Raw genomic sequence first — 20786 nt, 5'->3', positions numbered from 1 at the left:
CGGTAAAGCCTTCTGTCAAGAATACCTCCTAGGGTAAGTGGTGGACTTCATTCTATACCACATTAGGAGGTGTAGAATATCTGATTGTCTATTAGTAATCTAAGTTTGATAACATTATGGTGGTGACCACGAGATCTTTTAATTTATAAACGTATAATTTTACCTTCTGCAATTTAAAAAGTTGTAAAATTTTACTGTTATCACTACAAAAGCCTCCAAAAAAAGCTTTCATTTCTCTTTGAATGTAACAACGCTTGTAAATTTAAGCAAACAAAACTTAAGCCAATCTTCAAATATACAATTCACAAAGTTTAACGGACATGCCTGGAAGGTAATTATCAGAATCGTATATTTTTCTATTAGTATTTTTAGTAGAAAAATCAATATATATTTTTAAAATGTAGATACAACTAGAGATATGAATGAAGCAGATGTGGTTAGGACTAGGACAAATCGGGCCAAAGGGTAAAGGACAATACTGACTGCGTTTTAAAACTTCAAATTCCATGTGAGACCAAGGGAAAAGATGTTTAGTTGGAGCAAGATCTATATTTCCTAAACAATTTAACTCGTACAGTTTGTTCAAATACCACAATTACATGGAACTTTTAATAGGAAGTGAGACCTGGTAGGTTTGCACAGGTTAGTGTGAAATAGTGACACATCCCAAAGTAATTTGGACAGAGAATAAATATATATATGCAGGCCCCCCCCAAGGAGCTGAGGGAAAATGCAGAGGTGTTGGGTTCCTCACCTGGATTGTTGCTCATATTCTCACAAACACTGAGGACTGGAGGTTTGATGTGCCAAGCCCTCTATAATGGGACTGGCCCTCATGAAGCTCATTACTGCAAAGGAGAGGCTAAACCTGCTTATAATTGTGCCTAACAGTCTCCCCGAGTACCTCTTTGTTGCTCAGATGTGGCCCTCTCTCTCTCTTACTAAGCCAACTCAGCAGGTGAACTCATTGCCCTCCCCCCTACATGGGATCTGACTCCCAGGGTATAAATCTCCCTGGCAATGTGGGGTATGACTCCTGGGGATGAATCGGGACCTGAAATTGTGGGATTGAGAACATCTTCTTGACCAAAAGGGGGAAGTGGAATGAAACAAAATAAAGTTTCAATGGCTGAGAGATTCTAAATGGAGTCGAGAGGTCACTCTAGTGGGGATTCTTATGCACTATATAGATATCCCTTTTTAGGTTTTAATGCACTGGAAGTGCTAGAAGTAAATACCTGAAACTATCAAACTGCAACCCAGTAGCCTTGACTCTTGAAGACGATTGTATAGCAACGTAGCTTACAAGAGAAGCACAAAAAACTAGGTGAAAAATGGGGGGACGGGGGATGCTTTGGGTGTTCTTTTTTACTTTTATTTTTTATTCTTATTTTCACTTTTTCTGGTACAAGGAAAATGTTCAAGAAATGGATTGGGGTGATGAATGCACAACTACATGATGGTACTGTAAACAACTGATTGTACACTTTAGATGATTATATGGTATATAAATATATCTCAATAAAATTGAATTAAAAAATGTAGATGCAAATGAAACCACAGCTCCATCTTTCAGCTACAGGCAAAATTTTCTCTACCAAATATCTTTACAGATTTGGTTAGGTCAACCTAGTACTCTGAGTAATTAGTTAATATAAGTAACAGCCTATAAGAAATCAGTGTAATATATCTTATCTTCAGAAAAAAAAAGAATACTAACATTACATAGCAATCAAAAGATGACAAAAAGTTACCAGAAATGATTTCTCAGGCAACTTTATATTTTGACCAATTAAAAAATCAATTAGAAACTCAAGAGATGTGCTAACATATGAAGTTAATGTATTTGGATAAGTAAAAAGAAGATAAGCACAAATTAAACTGACAGAGTGTTGCTTTCCTTTTGGGTCTCCTAACCCTAAAAGATCTTCTACAATACTCAAAAATCAAATTTAAGTGCTTCAATATAAGAGAATTAGAATGTTAAAGAAATGGTTTATCAGGATAATTTCAAGGATAAACAAAATTAAAGAGAACAGATTAATGAATTCTTAAGTCTGTAACTCAGCTTCAACAATTATGAATTCATAGCTAATTCTGTTTCATTTATATCCCCACTCCCCCAACCCCAGAGGTAGATTAAGTAAATACTCACATTTGATCAGTAAATATTTCAATATGTATATCCAAAACAGTTTTTCTCAACATTTTTTAAATGATCACTCCCTGCCAAGAGTCTTTTGATACATTTTTTTCCTAATCGTCCCACCCATGAAATTTTAATATCACAGATATCTGCATATGGGCTTTATGTATAGTTCTAAAACATAAGGGCACTTAAAACAACAAACCATTATACCATTCTCATTCCTAAAAAATTTGACAATAGTTTAATACACCAAATTCCAGTTGACAACCATGATTTTAACACTCTAGATGCTGAAATATTTTAATTATATCACCAATGACCAACATGCATACAAGAGGAACAAAATCAATTACTACCCAGACTACAAATGCCTGACACATTCACAACCAAACTGACTGTCTTAGTTTGCTAATGCTGCAGAATGCAAAACACCAGAGATGGATAGGCTTTTATAAAAAGGGGGTTTATTTGGCTACACAGTTACAGTCTTAAGGCCACAAAGCATCCAAGGTAACACCTCAGCAATCGGGTACCTTCACCAGAGGATGGCCAATGGCTTCTGGAAAACCTCTGTTAGCTGGGAAGGCAGCTGGCATCTGCTCCAAAGCTCCGGCCTCAAAACGGCTTTCTCCCAGGACGTTCCTCTATAAAGCTTGCTCCTCTTCAAACATCACTCCCAGCTGCACTCCGTTTTCCTCTCCTTGAGCCAGCTCATTTATATGGCTCCACTGATCAAGGCCCACCCCCAATGGGTGGGGCCACGCCTCCATGGGAGTATCCCACCAGAGTCACCACCCACAGCTGGGTGGGGCACATTCCAAGCAAATCTAATCAGCACCAAAAGTCTGTCCCACAAGACCACAAAGATAATGGCATTTGGGTGACACAATACATTCAAACTGGCACAATGACCCCTCAATAACGCACACACAGCAGCTCAGTTATCACCGCAGGGCTGTGTTTCTCAAAGTGCGTCCTGCAAACCACCTCTAACAAACCAGCAAGAATTAAACATAGATTCCTGGGGCCCCACCTCAGATCCACAATTTACCTATATATATCAAAACTATAGCTATAGAATCTGCATTTCAAGCAATTTCTCATACTGAAGTTTGAAAACCTGAATCATTGCTGGAAGTTGAGAGGCTGCTTTTCTCCATCCTATTCCCTGGAATATTTCTACTCCCAGGAGCTGCGAGAAACAAACTGACCTTAAACTCTTCATTCCTCTCTACCCAAAGCCTCTCTCCCCATAGATGCCTAACCCTATATACCTTATAAAAAGGCAGAAGAGCAAGCTAAAACCAAATTACTTTATTCCTGACAAGGAATCTGCCTAGCAAACTTCTGCTTTCACACTCTGGGCTTATCTTTACCTTTGCTTGAGTGAGAGCTGCCTTCTTCACCTGAAGCTGAGACTGCAGAAGTTTGAAGTTTTTGGACCAGCCTTCTGTCTTTGAATCACTGGTCTCCACTCCCAGGTCATCATACAGGGACATCTTCTTTTCAGATTAATGCTGAAAGGCAAAGGGTGTGGGGATTAAGCAAACTATAGGTAAGATTTCAAACCTTTCATGCTAAGGTAATTTACTTAGTATCATGAACTTTTAAAGATAAAAGGGATTTTAAGAATTATCTAGTCCCAGGCCCCTTCAGTGACAACAGCCAGAACTCTCGATACCATCAATGCAGTGCTCTTCCTAATATATGAAGCTACGCCCATATATTAGTTAAAAATAAAACTCTGGAATTAGTTTCTTTTTCTATCTTTCTTACAGATCATGTGGTCAAGTGATGTGTTTGTGTGTGAAACTCCTCTGCTCCATAGCACACAAAGAGGCAAGACAAAAGTTTTAAATTCAGGGCATTATTAATTACATATTTAAAAATTCTATTTTGTCTCAATAGCAAAAATGAGACATCTTACAAAAACACCATTTCCAGGTTGATTTAGCACAACCGGCTACCCTTTTATAATAAAAGAAAAATTTTAAACATACTCCTAAAAATAAGAAAAAAAAATGACAGAAACAATCCCACCGATGTTGGTAAATTATGATTATTTATTGAGGGGGGAGTACAGGAGTTAGAGCTCAAATAACCTGGAATTCTTCACATCTCGCCAAGTGAAAATCTGTAATCTTTAATGATACTGATTACAAAGAGATAATCAGCAATCTGCATATAAACCTAAATATAAATACACAATATCCTTGCAGAACAGAGGAATACATGATAATGACAACAAAAACAATAATAGTTCAGCCCTTATTATGCAAGGCATGATGCTGAATGCAATTCTTGCAGAAGGTGCCATTAAAACCCAAGCTTAGAGATAAGGAAGCTGGGCTTACAGAGATTAATTTGTCCGAGGTCACAGTGGGAAGCCCTGCTTCTCACCCAGCCAGGCAATTCCAGAGTCCTTGGGAGGAAATCCCTCCTGTCACCTTTAAAACAGCTCAACATCCTGAAACCCACAAATATGGCCCATTTCTCAAAATAAGAAATCAAGCTCTTCCTCTTCTTGTTTCTCAAAAAGAGAAAACAGAAACTGAAATTAAACCTATATACTGCAAATAAATGCTCAGTGAGGGTAGTTCCCAATTTATGAAAACATTCCAAAAGTCTATCAGTTCCCAGGTGCTCAGAAAGCATTTTCCCATAGAAATAATGTTATACGAAAGCCTATTTCGCCTGTCTTCTGTCTCAGAAGAAGAGAAGGTGATAGAAAAGAGAAAGAAAATACTGTATTTTCTATCTGGATAGGTCTGAATCCGGGCAAAAATTTCTCTTTGGAGTATTTTCACATCTCATCCTTTCAATACCCGGTATTCTAAGACCCTTCCCCTGCTCCCCAAAATTAGCTGGCTTTAGTTCCACACTTTGCATGGGAACAGGGTGGGTGACAGAGAGAATACCAATTTTCATTCCTCAGAATGGTTGGTCTGATTGCAAGTATAGTCAGTTCCTGTCTGGAAGTCTGAGGTGAGTGCCCCACTGAACTGCAGGTGCTCTCCAAAAGTTTCTTCCATTCCTTAACTTCTGAACCCTCAGGTTTCCTAAAGGCTCTATTTTGAATCTTAAATGAGACGGTAAACAGGAGGCAGAAAAGCTGACAGCTTCAAGGAATCGCATAAAAAATGAGGCATGCCTACACATTCTCCTCCCAATGAAGGCTTCTGCAACAACTTATCAGCTCAGCTGATGGCAGCGTTGACAAAGAGCAGATCGAACAGAGAAATGTCCACTGCCTTCAGTGCCAAAAAACATTCACAAAGTGTAAGTTTTACCCAGGAAGCTGGCAAAGCCTTGTGACATCAAGTCTCAAACACTGAGGTTAAATCAAAAGGTAATGAACTTAATTTCTAGACTAAGAAGGGCTGAAATGTGACCTTGTCTTCAGTTTTGTAGGGAATCCCTGGGAATCCACTTCAGAACCTATTTTAATCCACTCTACTGTAAAGTCCATGACAACCCAGGTCCAGTTTCCAGCATTCCCTGCCCTAATCCCAGACTGACTCAGAGCCAGGCCTGACCCAGAGCTGAATAGAAAATTAGGCCAACTGCACAGTTAATGCCCGATTTGCAAAGCTCCCCAAATCCATCTCTTCAGGAATTTCTGGCTGACTACTACTGTGGCCAGAGGAAGACTACTGCACCCAATAGCTCCTGAGGTTTCAAACACTTCTTCCAGCCTAGTATTCAATTGTTCATTTCTAGATAGATGTCCTTAACCTTTAAATTTCATCTGAAAAACTCAAGCAAAGCAAAAGCAAAGAAAAACAATGCAAGCATCCAGTTTAGCATTGTGGTTTCCCAAAAATAACTTTAGAAATGACCACCTTTCATCTAATCTGATTTAATCCTTTGATTCCCCTCTTCATTCCACTAGTCGCCAAACCAAAGTCTAGGAAAGTACAGGTTCACTTGTTCTGTCTTTCTTTTGTAAGGGCAGAGAAAGGCTAAGACATTCTGCAAAATAAAGAACACATCTTTCTAGGAAACTATGAACATAAAAGCTAAATTATCAACATTTGTTTGCAAATTTTACATATTTTCTCCATATCTCTTCATTAGAAATCTGAGAACTCCATTGAAGCAGGTGTTTCCAAATGTGTTAACATTTTAGTGCCAATGGAAACAGGTTAACCAGATGCCCACTAAATGGTGGGGGTGGGGGTAGGATGGAGATTAGCTTAATTCATGTTTGTATCTCCAATGTCTCGCACAGAACAGGCATTTAGTAAACATTTGTTGAAATATTAGTAATCAAATCATCTATTTAACCACACAAATCAGCAATGAAGTGAAGCTATGTCCATTGATTCCACTAAAAAAGTTAAAAAAAATAGGCACACAAAAAAGGGGAGGGGGTGGCACTAGGGGGAAGGACATATCAGGGAATTGGTGAGGTAACAGGTTCCTATTTAATTAACATTAGTACATCTCCCCACTAAAGTAAACTCGGAGAGAAATATTTACCAAATGTGGGGGTTCAAAATCAAGCAGTGTATAGATCTCTGCCTCCAAGAGAAGTCTTCCATCCAAGAATTCTATATTTAACAAAGAATTTATCATCAAATTAATGAAGGTTTATAAAAGACCACACTTCCTCTGATTCCATTTCACTTCTAAGTTGAAGATGGTTTGTTCTTCCTCTGCAAGCTCTGGAATTCATTTTGTAGCAAAATCTTATGTTCATTTAAAGTTCCTTATTTCTCTTCTCAAATCTTCAAAATTACACCTCAAATATTAGAAACTGATGTCATCTAACTAGCATCTGCTAGTTTTCAGTAACATAGACCTTATAAAATCAGAACTCTACATCAGATGAAAGGAAAAAGAGCTTTTTTCCTTCGATTTTCCCTTTTTCATTGAACTTCAAGTTCACAGAATTGGAACTTACACATTATCCATCTGTGCAGGTATGGCCTGCTTTTTTTTTTTTTTTAATCTTCATTTTATTGAGATATATTCACATACCACGCAGTCATACAAAACAAATCGTACTTTCGATTGTTTACACTACCATTACATGGTGGTACATTCATCACCCAAATCAATCCCTGGCACCTTCATTAGCACACACACAAAAATAACAAGAATAATAATTAGAGTGAAAAAGAGCAATTGAAGTAAAAAAGAACACTGGGTACCTTTGTCTGTTTGTTTCCTTCCCCTATTTTTCTACTCATCCATCCATAAACTAGACAAAGGGGAGTGTGGTCCTTATGGCTTTCCCAATCCCATTGTCACCCCTCATAAGCTACATTTTTATACAACTGTCTTTGAGATTCATGGGTTCTGGGTTGTAGTTTGATAGTTTCAGGTATCCACCACCAGCTACCCCAATTCTTTAGAACCTAAAAAGGGTTGTCTAAAGTGTGCATAAGAGTGCCCACCAGAGTGACCTCTCGGCTCCTTTTGGAATCTCTCTGCCACTGAAGCTTATTTCATTTCCTTTCACATCCCCCTTTTGGCCAAGAAGATGTTCTCCGTCCCTCGATGCCAGGTCTACATTCCTCCCCGGGAGTCATATTCCACGTTGTATGCCCTGCTTTTATTTAATAATTAATGCTACTAGCACCTGTGAATTCACCACCCAAAACAAAAGCCACGATCTTGACAAGAAACCACATTTAACCATATGCCCCCCCACCTTATTTCACATCAATCTGAATCCCACTGTCAATCATTTCCTTGCTATCTTCCTTTTATACAGTTTTACTTACAAAGCTTTATTGTATCCATTCCTAGAAAAGTGTGTATACTTTTATTTTAGCTTTTTAAACCATTTATGAATATACTATAGTTTATTCATCCATGCTTTCCCCTGCAACCACTGAAATGTAACATGTGTATTAACAAGACACTGCTGAGGTCCAAACTTCACATAATAATATCTCGTGTCAAGTAAGAAGCTAGGATCAAATGTAAATACAGAACAAACTGCTGGCTTTTATCACTTCCTTAAAATACCTGATATTTATTCCCTTTTTATGGTGTTTCCCCTTAACACATCTTTCATATATGCTCCACTTTCCTTAAAAAGATACACAATAAACATGGTTCTGCCAGAGGAAGAATGATAACTTTTCAAGATTCTAACCTAAGCTGGCAAAGTATCTTTTTTAAACACGTGCAACTGACAGAAAAAGAACACGGAAGAGAGAAATCTTCTCAGAAGCACTCCACCTACTCATCTTTCAAGTGTATTTCTGAAGCCTTTAGGGACTACCACCCCCACATAAAACTAACTATTCCCCATTTGTTCCATACTTGGGCCACAGCAACTTTTACATGACATGATGCCTACTGGTTTACACATCTGTCTCCTCTTATAAGCCCGGTAAAGGAAGGAGCTATTTTTGTCTTCATCTTTGTATCTCCAGTTTAGCACCACGCACAGAACATTGTAAGCACTTTATATTTTCTAAATGTATTGCAGAATGGATAGAAAATACTAATGCATCTATTTAAATCACATTATTATGAAACAGTAACATCGGCAGATCTGTTTTTATGGACATAACTTACAATAAGTAGAATTTAATCTAAGTATGGTAAATTTTTAATTGTATACCATAATTAACAGGAGAAAAACTGAACTACTACCACACAACCCACAATGAGTCAAGGTCTGAGTTCTGAGCACCTACAGAGGCAGACTTGGTAAGACATCTTTTATCACTAAATAGATATTCACACATCATAAAACCAAAGCCTCCTCTTTGAAGTCTAAAGAATGCAGCAAGTATACACAGACCAAAAGCAGTAGGAAAGGAAATATGAGGAGTGGTGCACTTTTTCCACACAAAAAATATAGCTATAAAAGGTATATGCTTCATATATAACATTTATGCTGACTCTTTAAAGGAGTTTAAAAGAAATTTACTGTACCTCCCACTCTGACCCATTCATTCAGTGTAATATTTCTATTCCTTCTTACAGACTCTGCTATTACCAAAATAGTACAGGCTGGAATATACTGCAGACAAAGCCCACTGGAATCACCTGAGTCACCTGGAATTAAGGTGTATAATGCAGTATCCTCCACCATTTACTATTATGAAAGTTTTAAGGGATTACTAGCCCTGGATCATCCATTTTCCTGCCAGGGGAGGTCTAAAGAATTCACATGCAGGGAAGAAGAGGAAGATAAATTAAAACAAACAGGTTAAAAAAATCACCTTAATCAAGTTACATTTGGGAATGTACAACAATTCTCTCAAAATTCTTATTTCCTGTAAAGGTCACCTTTAGTTGCCACAGAACTCCACAATCAGAATAGCTCTTCCCTATTAATTTCTATTCCACTGTGTTATATCTATCTCTGCAGCACGTAATCAATCACTGCTTAATAAACTCTAAAAAAGAAAACATTCTTGGTTTGAGTTACTAATTTTTTAACCCGTATTCCCTAAAAATCCTTATTATACTCAAAATGTGTGGCTGTTATTCAGTAAAAATGTAGTAACAGCTGTAGCATTTAGAAACTCCACCTGTTGCATGGACACACATCGATTGAGTATACGTAGAATGCTGCCCTTATCTAGAATATCCTATTTTCCATCCTCATGCCTGGCTTAAGAAGTACCTTCAAAGGCCCTTCCTTACTTCTCAAAAACCCTCCATGGTCTGACTTGACTAACCTACCAAATAATCCCTCCTCAAACCTTTCTCTTTGCCTTACCTGCAGTTTCCAGAGTATTACCGTGTGTCACCTTTCTGGTACCTCTGCACTTATTTTCTTCACAGGGAATCCTTTCCCCACCTTGTGGGTTAACAAAATACCGTTTGCCCTCCAAAATCAGCATAAGCATTACTTCCTCTTCGAAGACTTCCCAGATCCCACCCTAGTCCCTCAGAACAACCCAGGTATGGGTCTTCATGTCTGCTTCCCCAGAGACCAAACTCCATGAGAACAGGGACAGAATCTTACAACCACAGTTCATAACCCACTGTCTGGACAAGAGCAGATGCTCGAAAAATGTTTGGTCATTGAACATCAGGGCTAACACGTCACTTTAAAATGACAAGGACCAAGGTATCGGGGGAGTCATGGCATCCTTCACTTGTCCAGGTAAGTTCCAATCTTTGAGGGATATCAACACCTGGAATTCCCAGTTCCTAAGACCTGGGAGGAAACGGCTTCTCTCCTCTCCACTCCCTGAGCCTCGGAGTGGTGCAAAAGTGCTGGGCCACAGGTGACATATTGTCCTGGCTACTAGGGTCTAGGAACCGACAAACTTTTTCAAAACATGGTCGACGAAGAGAAGGGATGTTCTTTAGCCCCAAACAGACGGAAACAAGCAGACAGGAAAGAATGGGAAGAAGAAAGGAAAAGTGCAAGGGACTGGAACCGGAGGGAGAGAAACGAAAGCGGCAGAGGCGCGGAGAGGGTCTGCGCACGGCGGCGGGGCGAAATACGGAGCAGGAGGAGAACCCGGCCAGAGGCTCCCGACAGCTGCTCTGGGGACGAAGCCAGGGGCAAGAGGCGAGCGGGGGCAGTGGAGGAAACGCGGGCCTGAGAGCTGGAGGACGAGATCGCCAGCAACCTGGGGCTGGTGGGGTCGGACTCTCCCGCCCCCTGAGCGGCGGGGCCTAAAGCTGCGGCCTCACGTCCGGCGCGAAAGTGGCAGGCGTTTCCGCCCCAGCTTCGCCGTCAGGCGGGGTGGCGGCGAGGGGGCTACTTACCCGGCCCGCCCGGCCGACTTTCCCCATGGGCCGGAGCGGCGGCAGCACGGAGCCGGGGCCGAGGCGCGCAAGCTCCGTACCAAGCCCGGAAGCGCCGCGGCCAGAAGAACGCACTCTGCGAAAGCCCGCCGACGACACCGGGCCCCGAAACCGGCGCCAACCCCCCGACGCCAAATCCGCAGGGTCTCCGCGGCGCGGGGGTCAGGGAGCGTGCGTCGCCGGGAGAGAGGGGACGCCTGCGCCCCGGCACGCGGTTCGTAGCGGCCCCTGCCGGTGGGAGGTCCGTACTGTATGCTCTCGGCGTGTTTCTCTTTCACCAAGAGGTGCCGTGGTGGTGCAAGTTATTGAAATGTCAATGTTAGGAAAAAGTGGCGATGACCCCAGATGGGGAGGAGAAATGGTTCAGGGCAGCAAAGATCTTCGCGGGAGCCAACTGCTTTCTATCATGGGATAAGTGGAGATTGCTTCCTGGCTCTCAATTCTAATGCAAAGAGCTTAAAAGAAATAAGCATAGGCGAAGCGAATGGGAAAATTCAATGAAAAAGATATGGCAGTGAGCACTGAATTGATTTGACTGTAAGACTAAGGATTGGGGTTACAGAAATGAATGTAAACGTTATAACCTCTCACAACTTAAAAATGATATAACTATAAAAGTTGGAAGGGGAAAAGAAGGTGGCACTTCGTGTAAATATGCTGATTTCCACACCTATAATTGGGGGTCAACATATTTTAAGCTAAATCAGATAGAGATTTAAGTATATATTTTAGTACAAAGGAACATCTAGAAAAGATAAGATATATTCACATAAAATCTGGTTATTAAGAAAAGAGAGAGCAAGGGGAGAAAAAAGAAGTAAGGTAGGGTTTTTATATGAGGGAGAACAAATGAATATTAACTTGGCACGGTATTGGGGGAAAATTCAATCAATGCAAACTAAAGTCTATAGTTAATAGTAGCACTGTAATATGCTTCCACTAATTGTAACAAAGGCAATATACCAAAGCTAAATGTCTATTAGAGGAGGCTATAAGGGAGGGGTATGGGATTCTCAGTGGTGGTGTTTTGGTTGTCTGAACTTTTTAATACATTTTATTTTTTTATTCATCATTTTCTTTTTTTTTTTTTTCTTTTTTCTTTTTTCTCCTCTTCCTCTTTTTTTGCAGAAGAAATGGAAATGTCCACATATAGATACTGGTGGTGAATGCATAACTATGTGATTATACTGGGAACCACTGATTGCTTACTTAGGATTGAATCTTTTTTTTTTTTTTTTTTAATTCAGTTTTATTGAAATATATTCACAAACCATACAGTCATCCATGGTATACAATCAACTGTTCACAGTATGATCATATAGTTATGCGTTCATCACCACAATCTATTTCTGAACATTTTCCTTACATCAGAAAGAATCAGAATAAGAATAAAAAATAAAAGTGAAAAGAGAATACCCAAACCATCCCCCCATCCCACCCTATTTGTCATTTAGTTTTTTTTTTTTTTTTTTTTATCATCATTTTATTGAGATATATTCACATACCACGCAGTCATACAAAACAAATTGTACTTTCGATTGTTTACAGTACCATTACATAGTTGTACATTCATCACCTAAATCAATCCCTGACACCTTCATTAGCACACACACAAAAATAACAAGAATAATAATTAGAGTGAAAAAGAGCAATTGAAGTAAAAAAGAACACTAGGTACCTTTGTCTGTTTGTTTGCTTCCCCTACTTTTCTACACATCGATCCATAAACTAGACAAAGTGGAGTTTGGTCCTTATGGCATTCCCAATCCCACTGTCACCCCTCATAAGCTACATTTTTATACAACTGTCTTCGAGATTCATGGGTTCTGGGTTGTAGTTTAATAGTTTCAGGTATCCACCACCAGCTACCCCAATTCTTTAGAACCTAAAAAAGGTTGTCTAAAGTGTGCGTAAGAGTGCCCACCAGAGCGATCTCTCGGCTCGTTTTGGAATCTCTCTGCCACTGAAGCTTATTTCATTTCCTTTCACATCCCCCTTTTGGTCAAGAAGATGTTCTCCATCCCACGATGCCGGGTCTACATTCCTCCCCGGGAGTCATATTCCACGTTGCCAGGGAGATTCACTTCCCTGGGTGTCTGATCCCACGTAGGGGGGAGGGCAGTGATTTCACCTTTCAAGTTGGCTTAGCCAGAGAGAGAGGGCCACATCTGAGCAACAAATAGGCATTCAGGAGGAGACTCTTAGGCACAAATACAGGGAGGCCTAGCCTCTCCTTTGCAGCAACCGTCTTCCCAAGGGTAAAACTTATGGTAGAGGGCTCAACCCATCAAACCACCAGTCCCCTATGTCTGTGGTCATGTTAGCAACCATGGAGGTGGGGTAGGCGAATACCCCTGCATTCTCCACAGGCTCCTCAAGGGGGCACTACATCTTTTTTTTTTTTTTTTTCCTTGTTTGTCTTTTTTCTTTCTTTCTTTTTTTTTTTTTTAACTTTCCCTTCTTTTTTCAAATCAACTGTATGAAAAAAAAAGTTAAAAAGAAAACAAACATATAATAAAAGAACATTTCAAAGAGACCATAGCAAGGGAGTAAGAAAAAGACAACTAACCTAAGATAACTGCTTAACTTCCAACATGTTCCTACTTTACCCCAAGAAAGTTACATAATATAGCAACATTTCAGTGAACTTGTTCCTACTACATCCATCAGAAATTAACAGACCATAGTCATTTCTGGGCATCCCCAGAACGTTAAATAGCTTATCTGTTCTTCTTGGATTATTGTTCCCCCTTCCTTAATTGCTCTCTACTGCTAGTTCCCCTACATTCTACATTATAAACCATTTGTTTTACATTTTTCAAAGTTCACATTAGTGGTAGCATATAATATTTCTCTTTTTGTGCCTGGCTTATTTCGCTCAGCATTATGTCTTCAAGGTTCATCCATATTGTCATATGTTTCACCAGATCGTTCCTTCTTACTGCCGCGTAGTATTCCATCGTGTGTATATACCACATTTTATTTATCCACTCATCTGTTGAAGGACATTTGGGTTGTTTCCATCTCTTGGCAATTGTGAATAATGCTGCTATGAACATTGGCGTGCAGATATCTGTTCGTGTCACTGCTTTCCGATCTTCCGGGTATATCCCGAGAAGTGCAATCGCTGGATCGAATGGTAGCTCTATCTCTAGTTTTCTAAGGAACTGCCAGACTGACTTCCAGAGTGGCTGAACCATTATACAGTCCCACCAACAATGAATAAGAGTTCCAATTTCTCCACATCCCCTCCAGCATTTGTAGTTTCCTGTTTGTTTAATGGCAGCCATTCTAACCGGTGTTAGATGGTATCTCATTGTGGTCTTAATTTGCATCTCTCTAATAGCTAGTGAAGCTGAACATTTTTTCATGTGTTTCTTGGCCATTTGTATTTCCTCTTCAGAGAACTGTCTTTTCATATCTTTTGCCCATTTTATAATTGGGCTGTCTGTACTATTGTCATTGAGTTGTAGGATTTCTTTGTATATGCAAGATATCAGTCTTTTGTCAGATACATGGTTTCCAAAAATTTTTTCCCATTGAGTTGGCTGCCTCTTTACCTTTTTGAGAAATTCCTTTGAGGTGCAGAAACTTCTAAGCTTGAGGAGTTCCCATTTATCTATTTTCTCTTTTGTTGCTTGTGCTTTGGGTGTAAAGTCTAGGAAGTGGCCTCCTAATACAAGGTCTTGAAGATGTTTTCCTACATTATCTTCTAGGAGTTTTATGGTACTTTCTTTTATATTGAGATCTCTGGTCCATTTTGAGTTAATTTTTGTGTAGGGGGTGAGGTAGGGGTCCTCTTTCATTCTTTTGGATATGGATATCCAACTCTCCCAGCCCCATTTGTTGAAAAGACCATTATGGCTCAGTTCGGTGACTTTGGGGGCCTTATCAAAGATCAGTCGGCCATAGATCTGAGGGTCTATCTCTGAATTCTCAATTCGATTCCATTGATCTATATGTCTATCTTTGTGCCAGTACCATGCTGTTTTGGCAACTGTGGCTTTATAATAAGCTTCAAAGTCAGGGAGTGTAAGTCCTCCCACTTCGTTTTTCTTTTTTAGAGTGTCTTTAGCAATTCGAGGCATCTTCCCTTTCCAAATAAATTTGATAACTAGCTTTTCCAAGTCTGCAAAGTAGGTTGTTGGAATTTTGATTGGGATTGCATTGAATCTGTAGATGAGTTTGGGTAGAATTGACATCTTAATGACATTTAGCCTTCCTATCCATGAACATGGAATATTTTTCCATCTTTTAAGGTCCCCTTCTATTTCTTTTAGTAGAGTTATGTAGTTTTCTTTGTATAGGTCTTTTACATCTTTGGTTAAGTTGATTCCTAGGTACTTGATTTTTTTAGTTGCTATTGAAAATGGTATCTTTTTCTTGAGTGTCTCTTCAGTTTGTTCATTTCTAGCATATAGAAACATGACTGACTTATGTGCATTAATCTTGTATCCCGCTACTTTGCTAAATTTGTTTATTAGCTCTAGTAGGTGTATCGTTGATTTCTCAGGGTTTTCTAGATATAGGATCATATCATCTGCAAACAATGACAGTTTTACTTCTTCTTTTCCAATTTGGATGCCTTTTATTTCTTTGTCTTGCCGGATTGCCCTGGCTAGCACTTCCAGCACAATGTTGAATAACAGTGGTGACAGCGGGCATCCTTGTCTTGTTCCTGATCTTAGAGGGAAGGCTTTCAGTCTCTCACCATTGAGTACTATGCTGGCTGTGGGTTTTTCATATATGCTCTTTATCATGTTGAGGAAGTTTCCTTCAATTCCTACCTTTTGAAGTGTTTTTATCAAAAACGGATGTTGGATTTTGTCAAATGCTTTTTCAGCATCTATTGAGATGATCAATTGATTTTTCCCTTTCGAGTTTTTAATGTGTTGTAATACATTGATTGTTTTTCTTATTTTGAACCATCCTTGCATGCCTGGAATGAACCCCACTTGGTCATGGTGTATGATTTTTTTAATGTGTCTTTGGATTCGATTTGCAAGTATTTTGTTGAGGATTTTTGCATCTATATTCATTAGGGAGATTGGCCGGTAGTTTTCCTTTTTTGTAGCATCTTTGCCTGGTTTTGGTATTAGATTGATGTTAGCTTCATAAAATGAGTTAGGTAGTGTTCCATTTTTTTCAATGTTTTGAAAGAGTTTGAGTAAGATTGGTGTCAGTTCTTTCTGGAAAGTTTGGTAGAATTCCCCTGTGAAGCCATCTGGCCCTGGGCATTTATTTGTGGGAAGATTTTTGATGACTGATTGGATCTCTTTGCTTGTGATGGGTTGGTTGAGGTCTTCTATTTCTTCACTGGTCAGTCTAGGTTGTTCATATGTTTCCAGGAAATTGTCCATTTCTTCTACATTATCCAGTTTGTTGCCATACAGTTGTTCATAGTATCCTCTTATAATTTTTTTAATTTCTTCAGGATCTGCAGTTATGTCACCTTTTTCATTCATTATTTTGTTTATATGGGTCTTCTCTCTTTTTGATTTTGTCAGTCTAGCTAGGGGCTTGTCAATCTTGTTGATCTTCTCAAAGAACCAACTTTTGGTGATATTTATCCTTTCTATTGTTTTTTTGTTCTCTATGTCATTTATTTCTGCTTTAATCCTTGTTATTTCTTTTCTTGTACTTGGTTTAGGATTGGTTTGCTGTTCATTTTCTAGCTTCTTCAGTTGATCCATTAGTTCTTTGATTTTGGCTCTTTCTTCCTTTTTAATATATGTATTTACTGCTATAAATTTCCCCCTTAGCACTGCTTTTGCTGCATCCCATAAGTTTTGGTATGTTGTGTTCTCATTTTCATTCGTCTCTATATATTTAGCAATTTCTCTTGCTATTTCTTCTTTAACCCACTGATTGTTTAGGAGTGTGTTGTTTAACCTCCAGGTATTTGTGAATTTTCTAAGTCTCTGATGGTTATTGACTTCTAATTGTATTCCATTGTGGTCAGAGAATGTGCTTTGAATAATTTCAATCTTTTTAAATTTATTGAGGCTTGTTTTATGTCCCAGCATATGATCTATTCTGGAGAAAGTTCCATGAGCACTAGAAAAGTATGTGTATCCTGGTGATTTGGGATGTAATGTCCTGTAGATGTCTGTTAAATCTAATTCATTTATCAGATTGTTTAGGTTTTCAGTTTCCTTATTGGTCTTCTGTCTGGTTGATCTATCTATAGGAGAGAGTGATGTGTTGAAGTCTCCCACAATTATTGTGGAAACATCAATTGCTTCCTTTAGTTTTGCCAATGTTTCTCTCATGTATTTTGTGGCACCTTGATTGGGTGCATAGACATTTACGATTGTTATTTCTTCTTGCTGAATTGCCCCTTTTATTAGTATGTAGTGGCCTTCTTTGTCTCTCAAAACATCCCTGCATTTGAAGTCTATTTTATCTGAGATTAATATTGCTACGCCTGCTTTCTTTTGGCTGTAGCTTGCATGAAATATTTTTTTCCATCCTTTCACTTTCAGTTTCTTTGTGTCCCTGTGTCTAAGATGAGTCTCTTGTATGCAACATATTGATGGTTCATTTTTTTTGATCCATTCTGCGAATCTATATCTTTTAATTGGGGAGTTTAATCCATTTACATTCAACGTTAAAACCGTGAAGGCATTTCTTGAATCGGCCATCTTATCCTTTGGATTATGTTTGCCATATTTTTCCCTCTCTCTATTAATATCCTTTATTGTACCCATACCGAATCTCTTTAGTACTGAACCTTTCTCCAAGTCTCTCTGTCCTGTCTTTGTTTCTCTGTCTGTAGGGCTCCCTTTAGTATCTCCAGTAGGGCAGGTCTCTTGTTAGCAAATTCTCTCAGCATTTCTTTGTCTGTGAAAAATTTAAGCTCTCCCTCAAATTTGAAGGAGAGCTTTGCTGGATAAAGTATTCTTGGCTGGAAATTCCTCTCACTCAGAATTTTAAATATATCGTGCCACTGCCTTCTCGCCTCCATGGTGGCTGCTGAGTAGTCACTACTTAGTCTTATGCTGTTTCCTTTGTATGTGGTGAATTGCTTTTCTCTTGCTGCTTTCAGAACTTGCTCCTTCTCTTCTATGTTTGACAGTGTGATCAGTATATGTCTCGGAGTGGGTTTTTTTGGATTTATTCTATTTGGAGTTCGCTGAGCATTTATGATTTGTGTATTTATGTTGTTTAGAAGATTTGGGAAGTTTTCCCCAACAATTTCTTTGAATACTCTTCCTAGACCTTTACCCTTTTCTTCCCCTTCTGGGACACCAATGAGTCTTATATTCGGACGTTTCATATTATCTATCATATCCCTGAGGTCCATTTCGAGTTTTTCAATTTTTTTCCCCATTCTTTCTTTTATGCTTTCATTTTCCATTCTGTCATCTTCCAGGTCACTGATTCGTTGTTCAACTTCCTCTAGTCTTGTACTATGAGTGTCCAGAATCTTTTTAATTTGGTCAACAGTTTCTTTAATTTCCATAAGATCATCCATTTTTTTATTTAGTCTTGCAATGTCTTCTTTATGCTCTTCTAGGGTCTTCTTGATTTCCTTCATATCCCGTACTAGGGTCTCATTGTTCATCTTTAGTTCTTTGAGTAGCTGCTCTAGGTGTGTCTCTTCTGGTCTTTTGATTTGGGTGCTTGGGCTTGGGTTATCCATATCGTCTGGTTTTTTCATATGCTTTATAATTTTCTGTTGTTTTTGGCCTCGTGGCATTTGCTGACCTTGATAGGGTTCTTTTAGGGTTTGTAGACCAGTTGAAGTCCTTATCTCTAATTTATCAGATCTACAGCTTCGTGGAGTACACTTTCTCTAACTAACCAGCAGGTGGCGTCCACGAGCCACCTGTTCTCCACAAGCCAGATCTCCCCTGCTTAGCCTTTTTGGTGAGTGGGGGAGTGAGTCTTGTGGGGCCCAATTGGTGTCCCAAGCTTGCGTGTGTAGTTGGTGTTGCCTGCCCTGTATGTGGGGCGTGTTTCTGGGCAGTCGGGGAGGGGGGGTGGCCCTAACAATCAAATCTCCCTGATGATCCTAGAGTTTTAAAGCTACTGCAATAGTCTAACCCTTCAGTTCAGTCCTGCCACAGTTTGTCTCTGCCACTGACCCACAAGTCTTTGGTATTGGCGTATGGCTCCTGAGACTTGCAAGTGGGCCCCTCTTCCAGGCTGTGCACCCCGGGTCCTCTGTTGAGGGATGACTGTGCTATGTCACAGGTGAGTGCCGTCCCCCCAGGGCAGTTCTGTGCTGCTGGGCTGTGTTGGGAGGCTCCCAGTCTGCTCAAATGATGGCTGAATGGGGCTCTGTTAATTCACAGTGCTCCCCCTTCCCAGCTCTGGGACATTCAGTTGAGGTTGCAGGGAAGGCTAATGTCCACGCCCAGTTTTGTGGTGTGTGCCTGTTATTTGAAGCACTTCCGTCACACTGGGTTGTCTGGGGCAGCTCTGGGCTATGGGGCTGGCGATGGGCAGGAGTGTTTCCTGTCCACCAGGATGGTGGCTGTGAGCGGACACCCCCCTTTTCTTGGGAAGTTGTGTTGTTTAGTGAATTTTCTCAGCCACTGGATTATTGCCTTTTGTCTCAGAGCTCTCTTAGTTCTGCTCTTGACTTGATGTGCCCAAATTTCAATTCTTTGAAGCTTTCTGTATTGAGCTTCTTAGAGTAATTGTTTTAGAAAAAGCAAAAAGGATTTAAAAAAAAAAAAAAAAAACAAAAAAAACAAAAACGGCCCTCCTCAGAGATCTAATGGGTTATTGAAATGCTAATAGACAAAGCAACCAGGGCCATTAAGGAAAGGTGTACAGGGCAGAGAGATCAGCCTTGCTTCGGGATTTGCATATGCGCCTCAAGGCCTGATCTCTGCCCTCCCCCTTTCTGTGTTCACCAGAACTCCAAAAATCCTCTGCTTTTATTTTGGAGTTTTTCGTGTTGTTTTTTTTCTATGCCTGTCTCCTCTCTGCTGGGCTGGCTGCTCTCAGAGTCTCTGGTGTCTGGCCTCAGTCTATCTATGGTTGGAGTTTGAATCAGTAGAATGAGTTTCCGATAAGAGCAGCCACTGCAATTCTCCCTTCTCCTTCCTGGAGCTGACAGCCCCTCCTCCCCCGGGACTGAGCCTGGCAGGGAGGGGCGCGGGTCCCCTGGCCGCAAAAACTTACAGATTTCGCTGATCTCAGCAGTTCCACGTTTTCATGAGTGTTGTATGAAGTATGCCCAAAGACAGATTGCTCTGTGGTGTCCAGTCCACGCAGTTCCTGGCTTTTTACCTACTTTCCTGGAGGAGTAACTAAAACATACAGCTCACCAGTCTGCCATCTTCGTCATTTAGTTTTTACTCCCATTTTTCTACTGATTTTTTTTCAATTTTTTAACTTTGTTTATCAAAAAATTAAAAACAAACAGGCAAACAACAACCAAAAAAAAAACCCCACAACATTTCAAACAAAGCAATGGATTAAGGAAAACAAATAACCTAAAATACCTACTTTGCTTCCAATATGTTCCTACCATACCCCAAGAAAATTAATAAACCATGTATTAGGATTGAATCTTTAAAAAATAAATAGAAGGGTACAAAAGCTGGAGAAAATGTGGAGAGGAATGTACCTAATAGTTGCTGTGGGGAAATAGAATGGTGCAGCCCATCTGGAGTGCAGTGTGGTGGTTCCACAGGAAACTAAGTATGGGGTTGCCATAGGGTTCTGCAACCCTCTTATTGGGTATATGCTTGGAAGAACTGACAGCAGGGACACGAATAGACATTTGCACAATGGTGTTTATGGTGTCAGTATTCATGATTCTCAATAGATGGAGGTGGCCTAAGGGTACATTGACTGATCAACAGAATGTGAACTGTGGTATACATACAATGGAATACTGAGTGGCTGCAAGAAAAAATTAACTTGTGAGGTATGCAGCTAT

At 39.8% G+C, this 20786-nt stretch overlaps 2 protein-coding genes across 3 annotated transcripts in view; one reads left to right on the top strand and one right to left on the bottom strand.

Moving 5' to 3' along the window:
• The window catches only part of RBM17 (RNA binding motif protein 17), a 30269-nt gene extending 19212 nt beyond the window's left edge, over positions 1 to 11057 (bottom strand). Inside the window, exons 1-2 of one of the 2 annotated variants that reach the window (XM_037847282.1) lie at positions 10847 to 11057; positions 3526 to 3666 (exon numbers count right to left, since the gene is read on the bottom strand). In XM_037847282.1, coding sequence (XP_037703210.1) covers positions 3526 to 3648 — 123 coding nt within the window. In that variant the 5' untranslated portion in view covers positions 3649 to 3666; positions 10847 to 11057. Of the gene's footprint in view, positions 1 to 3525; positions 3667 to 6631; positions 7079 to 10846 lie in introns of those variants that run through there. The other variant, XM_037847283.1, reaches the window with a different exon arrangement.
• Positions 10476 to 20786, top strand: part of LOC119542944 (collagen alpha-2(I) chain-like) — a 30634-nt gene continuing 20323 nt past the window's right edge. The window contains exons 1-2 of the mRNA XM_037847518.1: positions 10476 to 10721; positions 10807 to 11126. Coding sequence (XP_037703446.1) covers positions 10476 to 10721; positions 10807 to 11126 — 566 coding nt within the window. The remainder of the gene's footprint in view (positions 10722 to 10806; positions 11127 to 20786) is intronic.

Source organism: Choloepus didactylus, chromosome 8, assembly GCF_015220235.1.
Source record: "Choloepus didactylus isolate mChoDid1 chromosome 8, mChoDid1.pri, whole genome shotgun sequence".
In the NCBI taxonomy this organism is placed as follows: Eukaryota; Metazoa; Chordata; class Mammalia; order Pilosa; family Megalonychidae; genus Choloepus; species Choloepus didactylus.
This window is presented reverse-complemented; position numbering and strand designations above follow the sequence as displayed.